General features: G+C 36.8%; 1 protein-coding gene across 4 annotated transcripts in view; it reads right to left on the minus strand.

The window, feature by feature from the left end:
* mRRF1 (mitochondrial ribosome recycling factor 1) overlaps positions 1–14,860 on the minus strand; it is a 64,640-nt gene that overhangs the window by 25,205 nt on the left and 24,575 nt on the right. For all 4 annotated transcript variants that reach the window (XM_090369908.1, XM_090369909.1, XM_090369906.1 and 1 more), the window contains exon 4: positions 9,198–9,316. In XM_090369908.1, coding sequence (XP_090226034.1) covers positions 9,198–9,316 — 119 coding nt within the window. The remainder of the gene's footprint in view (positions 1–9,197; positions 9,317–14,860) is intronic.

Below are 14,860 nucleotides of genomic sequence, written 5' to 3' on the forward strand. Positions count from 1 at the left end.
ATGTAAAATCGTTATTTTGGTAACTAGGCAGCTCTAACATATAATTATATAGCGTAATACGCATCACTGCATTTAGGATTCTATTAGATAGCGTAGTATTGACAATTAATTAATTAAATTTATTGATCTTATTAATTTAAAATATCATGCCCCAGACTAGAGCAGCAAAGCAGCGGGCACAAAGTGGCAGGAGTGCTGTGACTCAGGGGAGAACTGAGGGGAGCGATTCTCCAATGCATCACAGCCTAAAAAAATGTGCAACTTGTGAAATGTTTGCTGAACTCTCTGTAACAGAACATGATCTAGCCAAGGAGGATGTCTTTGTGTGTGTCAGGTGCAGAGAGAGTGTCTAGAAATTAGGCAACAACTCAGTGTTCTACTGGGGTGTCTATGAGAGCTTGAGGTGTACGGTAGACGCCCTCGAAGAAATTAATATGAGGGGCCCGTCAAGCTCTCAGCTACCCAACTCAAAAGCAGAGCTCATTCCTGGGCATCAGACAACACAACGGCAATTGCCAAGGCAGAATGCGCTGGTCCCAAAGGAACTAGTTATTTTTGGTGACTATTGTCAGGGAGACGGGGAATATATTGTGTAAAAAGGACAGATGGAACAGGACCAGGGTATGTCAGCCAGGGGCAAAAGTTGATGACATTGTAAAGCATATATCATCTTTTAAGGGCACAAAAGGTGATACTGTTGTACACATTGGCACCAATGACATTAAGAGTAGAAGATCTGCAGATTTACTTAACAAGTACAGGTCAATGTTGCAAAAAAGTCACGAGTCAAAGTTAAATTTGAAAGTGTCTGCAATTCTGCCCAGACACGATAGGAGGGAGTACATGATGAGAGCCTTGTCAATCAATTCAGCCATGGAGGGAATGTGCAAGGCCAAGGGGTAGAATTTTTTTCAGCGTCATCTGTGCTTGTTAACAGGAGAGACTGCTTCTACAGGGATGGGATACACTTAAATAGAAAGGGTGCAAGAATATTTGATGATGCTGTCGAGACAGTGTTAGGTGGTTCAGAAAACTGCTAGTTTGGGGGGATTCACAGACTAAAAGGTTAAAAGTAGCCACATGCAGAGGTGAAGGTGATTCTTACAACTTCTAATAGAATAAGTAGCGAACTGGAGGGAGGGGTGCTGGGGTTTCAGGGACTAATGGCAGTCATCGTGAAACAGTTGTTGGTTGGTTGGTTGTTGTTATTTGGTTTTTAGAAGCATTAGCAACTAAGGCCATATTGCTCCGAGATATGCGGTAGTCATTCCCTGACCTTTCCACATCTTCGTACTTGGTGGTGACGGGCTCGAACCCCGGTCTAATCAAGAAGCGTGTGCTACGCACTGCTGCTCCTTCCCACCTGGCTACGGAGGCGCCATTGTGAAACAGGTGGGTATATGGGATGTGTCAGGGTAACTAGGAATAGGTGCATCAGATTTGTTTACTATACTTCTAGCATTGGTGTACATCAATGCTAGAAGTATAGTAAACAAATCTGATGAATTTGAAGTGTTGGTCAAGACATCAAAGGCGGATATTGTTGGGATATCAGAGTCACACTGATATCAGGAATGCAGAATTGGAATTTGGGGAGTACAATGTGTACAGAAAGGATAGACAGGATTGGAAGGGAGGAGGTGTCATGTTGTTAATTAAGAAAAACAAAATCAAAAGAAGTGCATCCAGTTGATATAGATGAACAGTGCACTGATGAGTCAGTTTGGTATAAGCATTGCGAAAGCAAAAATAAGAGTAGGAGTGTGTTATAGGCCTAATGATTCGAATGAGCGCAATGAACAATTGTACAGAGAAATAGAGTGGGCTAGTAAATCAGAATGTCTTATAATTGGGGATTTTAGCTTCCCAAATATTGACTGGAACTTGTGGGTTGGTCACTCACACACTAGTAAGACTTTTGTGGATTTATTGGATGACTGTTTTCTGCAGCAGCATGTTCGAGAGGCAACCAAAGAGGGTAATATTCTTGATCTTGTTATCAGCAGTGATCATTCGTGTATTAAGAATTTGCACATAAAGGAACCACTAGGTGGCAGTGATCACAGTGTACTGATGTGGGATTTACTGCCGCCCAGGCTAGTCAGGTGGGTAAAGTGCCTGCCTGGCAACCCACAGGTCGCGGGTTCGATTCCCGCCTCGGGCTTGGATCAATGTACTGCAAAAACCTTGGGAGGTGCATTATGGCCACAGAAGCCTATATGCCAACAACTAGCAAAAAAAAAAAAAAAAGAAAAGTAGGATTTACTTAAAGATATAATTACCATCAGGGTAAAAGGAAAGGGTTTTTGCTTCCGTAAAGGTGAGTACAGTGGTCTCAGACAGTTTTTAAATTCTGTACAGAGGGATCAACTGACGATGTTACCAACAGTAAATTCTAAGTGGGAAGCATTCAAGGAATTAATCATGGAAACTACTAAACGTTTCATACATATTAAGAAATATTGTTCAAGGTTTAGGCATAAATGGTTATCAAATGAACTAATGAGACTCGTGACAGAGAAAAAAAATGCATGGGATGCATATAAATTATCAAGTGACTCAGAAGCCTATGGCAGATATAAGCTAGTCTGTAATCAGGTCACAAAGGAGGTTAGGCAGGCGAAGCCAGATTACAAGAAATCTTTGGCAAAGGATGCTAAGGAAAACAGCAAGGATTTCTTTACTTATATAAACTCCAAAAGGAAGGGGATGAAACTTGATATCGATGGTTCGATTGTTGATGATCCTGCTCAGATAGCAAAGAAACTGAATGAGTATTTTGCATCTACATTCACACATGAGGAGTTATTAAGGTTTGAAAATGCCACAAGGTTATCAAATTGTAGCAGGGTGCTTAATGATTTTGTAATAACTGAGAGCAAGTGGAGGAGAAATTGTTGAAATTAAACATAAGAAAGGCACCTGGGGTAGATGGGATCTATCTAGTTATATTAAAGGAGGCTGCAAAGCAACTAAGCAAACCCTTAGCCATAATTATGAGAGCATCCTTGGACTCAGTGGAGGTCCCCACGGACTGGAGATGTGCAAATGTATCCCCAATTCACAAAGGGGGATCGAAGGGTGACACAAGTAATTACAAAACAGTTAGTTTAACTTCTGTTCCGGGTAAAATAATGGAGTCGCTGGTTAAAGATGCATTGCAGGATCATCTAGACAAGACTGCAGCAATAATTCAGACAAAGCATGGGTTTGTTAAGGGAAAGTCTTGTCTGACAAATTTGATTGGATACTATAATACGGTTACAAAAGGTACTGGATGCAAAAAATAATTTTGATATCATATATTTGAATTTTAGGAAAGCTTTTGACACTGTTGCGCATGGAAGCAGAATGGTATTAAGGGAAAGTTGCTACAATGGATAAAAGGATGACTGAGTGATAGAAGACAGAGGGTGGTAATCAATGGGTGATGCTCTTAGTGGACTAATGTTATTAGTGGAGTCCCGCAGAGTTCGGTGTTGGGTCCATTGTTGTTTTGTATATTTATCAATGATATTGATGAAGGTATATCGGGCTTAGTGTCAAAGTTTGCAGATGATACAAAGGTTGGCAGGGTTGTTAATGACAGTAATGGCAGTGCGCTACTGCAACAGGATCTAGAAAATTTGGGCAGATGGGCTAAGAAGTGGCAACTGAAGTTTAACCTTGACAAATGCAAAGTACTGCATATGGGTAGAAGTAACCCCAGAGAAACGTACCAATTGTGTGGTACTACAGTTAAGGTGGTAGAAAATGAAAAAGACCTGGGAGTAATTGTGCAGTCAGATATGAAGTTTTCTGAGCAATGCAGACATGCTGCCAGGGCAGGTCATGGGGTTTTGTCAATGATATATAGGAATTTTGCTAGCAGGGAAAAGGAGGTGATTGTCCCTCTGTATAAGGCAATGGTCAGGCCACGCCTTGAGTACTGCGTACAGGTCTGGAGGCCTCATTTTAGGAAGGATGTGGATTTGCTTGAGCATGTACAGAGAAGGGCAACAAGATTGGTGAGGGGGATGAAGGGATCCTCTTACCAAGAGAAGCTTAAGTTCTGCAATTTGCAATGGCTGGAGACTAGGCACCTGCATGGTGATCTGATTGAGGTGTATAAGGCCTTGAATGGGTTGAGCACGCTGAATTCTGATGGAATCTTCCACTTGTTCAGATTACGAACCTAAGGGGGCATAAATTCAAATTAAGAAAAGACAGATGTAGAATAGATGTGCGGAAATTTTCCTTTAGCCAGTGGGTGGTTAATTGCTGAAACAAACTTCCATCTGTTGTTGTGGAAGTTGATAGGTTAAATAAATTTAACGAAAAACTGGACAGGCATTTGGAGGGAATGGTGTGATTTTTTTTTTTGGCTTATGCTGCATAAGCTCATACACTTGCTTTCTTCTTCTTAAGGGCGCCTCTGTAGTCAGGTGGGAAGGAGAAGCAGTGCATAGTACACGCTTCTTGATTAGACCGGGGTTCAAGCCTGTGCTCACCAAATATGGAGGATGCAGAAAGGTCAGGGAATGACAACTGCATATCCCCGGAGGAATATGGCCTTAGTTGCTAATGATCCTAAAAACCAACAACAACTTGCTTGCATCACATGCCACTACTACTACTACTAACTAGCGGCAATGTAACAAAAGAGAGAAATTAATGGAATATTAATGTAAGATGCTAATTCCAAAGTTAGAAATAATTATCTATGTAGATAATGTTTACCATGTTTAAAATGCTGGGTTAAGTTATATTTCTTTAGTAATGTTTAGGAAATTATGTATTTGAACAAATAAAAAAAAGTTTGTGAGTTTTTACAAAGAGTTTAAATGGTTGAAAGGCTGAAATCAACTTGTTGATATTGCCACTTCAGAGTAAAATGTTTTCATGACAGGACCTGTGAGTTCTAAACAGAACCCTAATTCAGTTGCTTAAAACAATTTTCAAAATAAATACCTTTTCTTTCAGTGGAGAGTGTGTAATGGGGTGTAATGGAGAGAGTAATTGGCTCAGTAGGATAGTAATGGGTTGTCAGCAAATTTATTCAATTGGAGTTCTAAACACTGTGAGTTCTAAACAGAACCCTAATTCAGTTGCTTAAAACAATTTTCAAAATAAATACCTTTTCTTTCAGTGGAGAGTGTGTAATGGGGTGTAATGGAGAGAGTAATTGGCTCAGTAGGATAGTAATGGGTTGTCAGCAAATTTATTCAATTGGATTAAACTTTCAATTCAGACAGAAACACACCCACTGACAATTCTTCTACTTCTTGAGCTATTCCTAAACTATTTATCTGAATTTCTAGATAGCAACCTAAGATATTTGGGGATCTGGTGTAGGCAGAAAATAGTTTGTACAAATTAGAAGTTATTACATTCAATACCCATATAAATCCATGAAGTTTTTACAAACAGTATCATGGATTCATAAATGCATCAAAATAAAATATATAAATTAAGTTTTTTCATTAAAATCTGTTTAAACATTTGCTTATAAAAATTTTAAACACTTTTTAAGCAAAATGCAGAATTTTCTTTGTGACAGTGACAATGTGTGTTTCCATGTTTAGCAGCACTATCTGCATCAATGGTATGGTCAAAAGCAGAAGTGGGTGATAAATTTGATTTCCACCTGATTTCCACCTTAAATAAATTCTTGAAAGAATTTATTTAAGGTGGAAATCAGTGCATTCAACTTGATACAGAACTAATGCGTGAATAAATAAGAATAAACAATTTTTTTATAATTTTGTTAAAGAATATAGTCTTCATAAACATCTGAGAATAGTTAGCTCGGTTAGCCATATAAAAAAAAAAAACTATATCATGCAGGTTTTCATTTCCAGTGCAATGCATACATTACCAGAGATGATACCTCTCTCAATTTAGAAATAAATAAAGATTAATAAAAGAACTTTAAGATTAATAAAAAGAACTATAAAAATAAAATTTTTATTTTATTTTTATTAAGTTTATTAAAAACAAATATAATTAAAGATTTATTTTCAAGGAAAACAAATGACATGTTTTGAACTTGTGTTGCTCATAAAGTACAGTAATACGAGTCAAAACACTGCCCTCAATTGTCAACAAATTAGTAAAGGCTACCTTCCTTCTTAATCACAATTACAAAAGAATGAGAGATAAGTACAGAGATAATACATCATGAATGTCAAAACGAGTTGATGTGATAAAGCTTCAGCATAAGCCATTTCATACATACAGTGTTAAAAAAAAAAACATTAGTGGAAGTTTATATGACACGTTGTATAATCGAGGTGATTTATATGCTGATATGATTCAATGAAGTGTTAAACTTCAAATACTTAATACACTCGCAGCAGAATCTGTATGACTTTATGAATAAATCTGGTAAATCACAAACTTGGTTAGATGGCCAGCTAACTTTCTGACATGAATTCCTAAGACCACAGTATGTTTCCTTATGGTAATCAAAGTTCTGAAGTTCTGCTAGCTTCAAATGGTTAGCAAGCGACAAACTGAGCTTGTGGAAGCATTAAGTATTATTTAACTTAAATATAATCATATTTGGAGAACCAATTTGTCACAATAATAGTATTTAGAAAACAAGTTTTTTTTAACCAAATAATTGATTTCTCAAAAAAAAAAAAAAAAGTTTCCGGTACTCAATAACACTGAAAGCAAAGAAATGGATATTATGCAGATCAGTTCTGTCAATTTCAGTTTGAGAGCCTACCAGACACTATTAGGAAACTAATAATTCCTTGTAGCAAACATTGAGTGTCAGAAAATATTTGACCAGGTGAGGGAAAAAAAAAAAAAAAAAAAATCAGATTTCGTGCATTAGTGCTATTTTGGAAATGCTCTTGACAAACTATTTTCTACAGCAATGCCATTATTATAAATAAAACTTTGACTCAACATTTCTAAAAAGGTACAAAGTCTGCTACAGTATCTTTCTTGATGCAATCACAATCATTTGATATATAAAAGCCAATCTAAACACAAATCCATAGAGAAAAAAAATTTTAAATAAATTGTTTAAAAGCGTACTGTACAATTAAACAATCGTATGGCTGCATTTTTTATAAAATGTGGAAAATACACATTTCACTGATAAAATGTCAGTGAAATTTAATTTGCTGCGGACTTTAAAACCCATATGCTTTTTCCAAAAAATCTCCAGTTCCCCCCCCCCACTTTTTACAATAAATCTCTTGTATTTTTTCCCCCCTCTTTTGGCCAAAATATCTCCTGTTTTGCATTGTTTGCTATGCATTGTTGGATATGCATTACCCTAGAAATTAAGTAGAAATTTATTGAGCTGAATTATGAATAAGATACAATTTTATCCTACCTAAAAACAACAGCTTACCTACACATTGCTCTTTATCTCAGATTGTGGCCTATTTGCAGACTACTATCAACGTGATTCTAAATAAAGATCAACAATAGCTATACTGAAACTGAAGAATAGCGTTGTACTTATAAACAGCAGAGAAGGCATAATTCAAATAGCAGAAGACTACTATAAAGAATTATACAAGGAGCGAGGGAATGATGCCAGCAGTGGGGAAGATGGATTGCAAAGTAGCAACACATACAGCATACCTGATATTCTTCCTGATGAGGTAGAACATGCATTGAAGAAAATGAAGAATCAGAAAGCCCCAGGGGAAGATGAAGTTACTGTAGAGTTGTTAAAATTGGAAGAGACATAACACAAGAACTGGCAAGGCTCTTCACAAAGTGCATTAGAAAAGGTGTGATGCCTAAACAGTAGAATAATGCAATCATAGTTTTGCTGCATAAGAAAGGAGATAAATCAGAAATTGGAAATTATAGACCAATTAGCTTGTTATCCTACATCTACAAGTTGTTCACAAGGGTCATTACTAACAGATTAGAAAGAATACTTGATGAGAATCAACCGAAAGAGCAAGCTGGCTTTAGGACAGGATTCTGAACTATGGATCACCTTCACGTAATATCACAGCTAATGGAGAAAGCAAATGAATATAAAACACCATTATGCCTGGCATTTGTGGATTATGAAAAGGCATTTGACTCCATACAGCATAAGGCAATGTTTCGGGAACTGGAAAGACAAGGCATAGATACCCCATATATTATGATTTTGAAGAAAATATATGAGAGTGCTACCTCCTTTATCAGACTAGACAAAGACAGTAGGAAATTTAAAATCGAGAAAGGAGTTCGACAAGGAGACACAATATCTCCGAAGCTGTTTACTGCTGCCCTTGAGGAAGCTTTCAGAAGATTAGACTGGCTGCAGAAAGGAGTCAATGTGAAAGGAGAGTACCTAAACCATTTACGATTTGCAGATGACATTGTGGTCATAAGCCACGATCCCAAAGAATGAGGAAAATCTTAATCAGTTATGCACAGTTAGTAAGGATTTTGGACTAAAGATGAATATGGCTAAAACAAAAGTAATGATGAACAAGTATGCCACAGAAAGGGAAATAATGATTGAAGGAGCAGTAATTGGAAAGGTGGAGTCATATACTTATCTGGGACAAGTTATTAGCTGTAATAATGATAAATGGCTGGAAGTCAAGAGAAGAATAAATTTTGGATGGATAGCATTCAGGAAATATAGTCACATACTGAAGAGCAATATCCCAGTTTGTCTGAAATGTAAAATAATGAACCAATGTATACTCCCCACCATGACTTATGGAAGTGAAACTTGGGCACTCACCAAAAGAATGGAAGAGAAGCTGAGAACTACACAGCGAAGAATGGAACGAATTATATTGGGAATCAGACTGTTAGATAAGAAGAGAAACACATGGATTAGGCAGCAAACTCAAGTAAAGGACATTCTTATCAAAACTAAAGAACTAAAATGGTCTCGGGCAGGACACATAGCTCGAAGACATGATGACAGATGGACTAAGAAAATAACAGAATGGTACCCAAGAGGAGCTAGAAGAAAACCTGGAAGACAAAGGCGGAGATGGATAGATGAAATTCATGAGTGTTTGGGTAGTAAATGGATTGCCAGTGCTCAAAACAGAAGGAACTGGAAAGATGCTAGAGAGGCCTTCATCCTATATAGTGGATTGAAAATGGCTGATGATGATGATAATTTCAAGTTTTATATACTATCCTGTCTTAGTCTGTCTTCCCTATGCTTCTAGTTCTAAAGTCAACCAATTATGAAGTAATATATAGGATCATAAGAAACTGCTTACCTCAGGAAAAGTAGCCATATTGATGACAACTAGTTGAGGATTTTTTCTTGATATTTGTGATAATTCATTAAGAGGAAATTCTTCTCCATCAATTATAACAGGAAGAGATTCTATGCTACCTAAAAAAGGAAAATAAGTTATTAATTAAAGAGCAGAGACAGCCTTCAAAGGCTGTCTAAAGCAGTCTGAAGTGGTTATGAAATTCTATTATATGAACCATAGGAATGTCTTTCTTTAGTAATGTTTAGCAAGAAAAAGATTTTTTATTCAGCCTCAAAACATTTCTTTTTCATTAGATAAACACACCCAATGATATTAAATTAGACAGATTATGAAAGGACTTTGGTTAAAAGTGCATATAATGCACTTTTAACCAAAGTATCATAGGGTGATAATAAAAGAAAAGCAAAGGAATTAATCATACTGACCTACCTGATATCTGTGGTAATACTATTAATGACATTGAACTAGTTGCTATGAATCTGAAAAAAAATGTTTTGTGTTCACATGTGAAGAACTTGAAAATACCTGTGGCACAGCCAATACTGACATTGTGTTGAATGACTTTACAATAATTGAAAATGGACTAGAAGAAAAAAATATTACAATTTAAGGGAAAGAGCCAATGGAATCTATTCTAATTATACTAAAAGGAACAGTAAAATAAGTCATCAAACCTTCAGAAATTATAATGAGAGCATCCTTAGATTCAGGCAAGGCTGCATCTCCAGTTCACAAAGGCTTACGTTCTGCAAATTGCAGTGTCTGGAGACTAGGCATCTGTGAGGTAATCTGATTGAGGTGTTTTGGCCTTGAATTGGTTGAACAGGCTCAATGCCGATGGGATTCTTCCTCTTGTTCAGATTACGAACCTGAGGGGGGCACAAATTCAAATTGAGGAAAGACAGTTGTAGAACAGATGTGCAGAATTTTTTCTTTAGCCAGTGAGTAGTTGATTTGTTGTGGAAGTTGATAGACTAAATAAATTCAAGGAAGAACTGGGCAAACTTTTGGAGTGAATGGATGAGGGAAATGGTGTGTGTGTGTTCGTGCGTGTGTGTGTGTGCACATGGGTTTTTGGCTGATGCTGTATAAGATTGCTTTCTTGCATCATATGTCACTACTAATGCTAATAAGCTTGCTTCTTTATATCATTTGGCCACTACTTATACTATGTGTTCAATTATGCCAACTTTGGTTCCATTAATTAAAATATATTTGAAACACAAAGTTCCCTTAATGGAAAGTTAAAAATATAGGACATTTAAATTAAATCATAATTTCTTTTAGTTTACATGTATGAGTTTACATACTTTGAATTTTCATAATAATACTTTTTAATAAGAAAAAATTGCTTAATTGCTTAACCTTATGTTTAAAGCTGAAGTGGCCACAAATTAAGTACATTAACATTAATTACAGCAAAACATGGTTAATTTGAAGTTCAAGGGACTAACATTATGGCAGTTTTGATTTACATAGGTTTTAAGTATGCAAAAAAGTTCAGATATATTCTGAACTTGTACCCACACAAGTTCAGAACACAGCTGTATTAAGCTTAAAACACTGTACAGAATTTTTTTGTAATAATTCTCATTTAAGATGGTCTTAATAATCTTTTGGTTTCAGTATGGTGGACATTTGTGAACAGATGGTTAATTTGGTCAATATGCGAAAAATAACAACTGCACTGTGGACAAATTCAAATTTAATTTATAATTGTTTCCTGTGATAAAAAGATTGCTAAATTTCATTTTTGCTGCCATTACTAGTCATACACTTCAAAGTATGTAAGCTCTACATTATCTTAAAATAATGCATTATTATATATAATAACCATATACCTGTGTGTGTGAGGGGGGGAGGGAGGGAGGGAGGGAGGGAGGGAGAGAGAGAGAGAGAGTGTATTTATATCTTGGGATAATACATGCTCTTTAATTCTTGTAATATGTGCAAAAATGAGACTTTTTTTTTTTTTTTTTTTTTTAGCATTATTACATTTGCTAAACTTTGACTAAATATGAGCTGCTCATGCTTATTACACATGTGGTCACGTGGGAAACTTTACTATAGAACAACAGAGTAGTAGTCAGAAAGTGACCGGTGTCTGAATAATGGTAATAGTATTCACCATATAGAGCAAAGAAGCCACAGGCTTGCTGTACGGAAAAAAAAAAAAAGAAAGTAGATAAGAAACACAAATTATATGCTTCCTTTGAATTTACTAAAACCCTTGAATTGAATTTATTAAAGCTGTCAGCCTCAATCTGTAAGAGCAACTTTGCTACAGCAATCAATGACTCACTGGCTAAAAAAAAACTTCCTACAATCTAATTTGAATTTATGACCCTGAGTTCTGGAATTCTTAATAACAGTGAGAATTCCACCTTCATTCATTTTACTAATCCCTCTCAGAGCCTCGTAAACCTCAGACAGGTCACCTCTGCAGTGCTTGGTTGCCAAGCTGCACAGCTCACATAATTGGAGTCTTTCCTCATACGGTCGTCCTTCTGCCAATCTCACCATTCAAGTTGCCCATCTTTGGGCCCTTATAGAAGCTCAATGTCTTTTTTTTTTCAGATGCAGTAATAGTAATAGAGGCATGTGATGCAAGAAAGCAAGCATGTGAGCTTATGTAGCATCAGCCAAAAAAAAAAAAAAAAAAAAATTCACACAACCATTCCCTCTAAATGTTTGTCCAGTTTCTCCTTGAACTTATTTAAGCTATCAACTTCTACAATGACAGATGGAAATTTGTTCCAGCAATTAACCACCCACTGGCTAAAGGCAAATTTCTGCACAGCTATTCTACAACTGTCTTTCCTCGATTTGAATTTATGCCCCCTTAGGTTCGTAATCTGAGCAAATGGAAGAATCCCATCAGAATTCAGCATGCTCAACCCATTCAAGGCCTTATACACCTCAATCAGATCACCTTGGGTGCCTAGTCTCCAGCTGCTGCAATTTGCAAAACTTAAGCCTCTCTTGGTAAGAGGATCCTTTCATTCCTCTCACCAATCTTGTTGTCGTTCTCTGTGCACGCTCAAGCAAATCTACATCCTTCCTAAAATGAGGCCTCCAGACCTGTACACAGTGGGTACTGACCACTGCCTTATACAAAGGGATAATCACTTCCTTTTCCCTGCTAGCAAAATTCCTCTAAATCTTTGACAAAACTCCATGACCTGCTCTTGCAGCCTATCTTCATTGCTCAGAAAACTTGATATCTGACTGCACAATTACCCCCAGGTCTTTTTCATTTTCTACAACCTTAAGTGTAGTACCACACAATTGGTACGTTTCTCTGGGGTTACTTCTACCCATATGCAGTACTTTGCATTTGTCAATGTTAAACTTCAGTTGCCACTTCTCAACCCATCTGCCCAAATTTTCTAGATCCTGTTGCAGTAGCAAACTGCCATTACTGTCATTAACAACCCTGCCAACCTTTGTATCATCTTCAAACTTCGACATTAAGCCTGATATACTTTCATCAATATCATTGAAAAACATAGAAAACAACAGTGGGCCCAACACTGAACCCTGTGGAACTCCACTAATAACATTAGTCCACGAAGGGCAGTGTCCACTGATTACCACCCTCTGTCTTCTCCCACTCAACCACCCTTTTATCCATTGTAGCAACTTACCCTTAATACCATTCTGCTCCAATTTGTACAGTAATATTCCATGCGCAACAGTGTCACAAGCTTTCCTGAAATCCAAGTACCATATATTATATCAAAATTATTTTTTTGCATCCAGTTCCTTTGTAACCACATCATAGTATCCAATCAAATTTGTCAGACAAGACTTTCCTTTAACAAACACATGCTGTGTCTGAATTATTGCTGCAGTCTTGTCTAGATGATCCTGCAATGCATCTTTAACCAGTGACTCCATTATTTTACTTTATTATTTGACTCAATTAGGTCTCCATACTTGAATACAGTATTCCAAATGTGATCTTACAATTGGCTGACAGTTTGGGAAAATTTAGAGGTCAGCTGGATAGTTAAGGGAGGAGGGAAATGCCAGATTGGCCAGATTGTCTATTTCCTTTTCTTTTATTATTTATTTTGTTTAATTTTTTTATTATCATTATATTACTCTTTTTTTTTTCTTTTCTTTCTTTTTTTTTGCTGGTGCAGCATAAGCTTTAGTCTTCCTTGCACCATACAGTCATTACTAATACTAAAGCTTTATACCTTGGGATTATGATTTTCCTACCTCTGCAGGATAACATTTGATAAATTATCAATAGAACACCATAGGCTTTCCTGGCTGCCTGTTCAGAAAACTTCATATCTGCCTGTATTGTAACTCCCAGGTCCCTTTCCTCCTCCACTGTTTTTAATTCAACTCCACTAAGTGTATAATTTATTTGTGGGTTACCATTCTCCAAGGCCTACGTAGCCGAGTGGTCAGGAGTGGGAATGCAGTAGTACACGCTCGTTGAGTAGACCGGGGTTCAAGCCCCACTGCTAAATACAATCAATCTGCAACCTGCATTGGAACAGCATGGAAGATTATGGTCCATTTCTCTCAACACGAATTGTTGAGAATACTTCCATCCTGCAGTGGATTGATAATGGTTGCAATTTACCTTTTATTCTCCAAGTTTAAGACCTTGCATTTAGCAGATTAAAACATAGCTGACACTTCTCTAACCATCTTTAAAGTCTGTTCAATTCATCCTGAAGAAGCACTACTTGGCACTGATCATTAACAACTCTGCCAATCTTTACATTGTCTGCAAATTTTGACATCACACCTTATAGCTCTTCTTTGATATCATTTATGAAAATGACACAAGTTCAGCTGAAAAAAAATCCCCAAAAATGAAAGGTGTTAGAACCTATAGTACTTAGTACAGTGACTAGGTTGAAATCAAGGTGATAAAAGAAGATACTTGTTCACATTAGACTTCAATTTCTACAGACTGCAATTTTCATGAAGTATGTGTGAAGGGAGGCTATTCCAAAAAAAAATGTGTTGACAGAATAAGTGAGAAAAAAGAAAAGATGGCTCTGCATGTTTTAAGTTGGACAGTAAAAGGATACTGCTAGTTGTGGCATGTGTTCAACTGGGATTCAGAGGGGGGGGGGGAATTACAGGAGCCAATTCAGAAGAACAGCGCCCGTGAAAGTACTAAAGAAAAGGCATGTAGCAGAAATAGAATGGCTAAGTTGAACAGTATTTCTAAGTTGGCATGAAAAGTCTAGTAGCTTCTATAATCATTCCCTTGAATGCTTTTCCATTTAGGATTTGCTGATGGTAGCATCATCAGTTGGTTCCAGTGTGTAGCATTTAAAAGCTGTCTGATACCACTGCAGAAGGATCATGAACCTTTATGAAAATTAGTCGCCTTTATAAAAACAAAATGCTTCCCTTTACCCTTGATGAAAATTACATCTTTAAGTAAATTGGACATCAATACACCATGAACACTGCCACCTAAATGTTCTTTTATCTGCGGATTCTTAATGCATGAAGAATCATTGCTGACAAACAGATCAAGAGCTCTCTTGTTGCCCCTCTAACATACTGCTGTAGAAAATGGTCATCCAATAAATCCACAAATACCTTGTTAGTGAGTGAGTGACCAGCCCAGAAATTCCAGTCAATATCTGGAAAGTTAAAATCCCCCATTATAAAGACAT

The sequence above is a fragment of the Mastigoproctus giganteus genome, chromosome 3 (assembly GCF_048544385.1).
Source record: "Mastigoproctus giganteus isolate SK-2022 chromosome 3, ASM4854438v1, whole genome shotgun sequence".
In the NCBI taxonomy this organism is placed as follows: Eukaryota; Metazoa; Arthropoda; class Arachnida; order Uropygi; family Thelyphonidae; genus Mastigoproctus; species Mastigoproctus giganteus.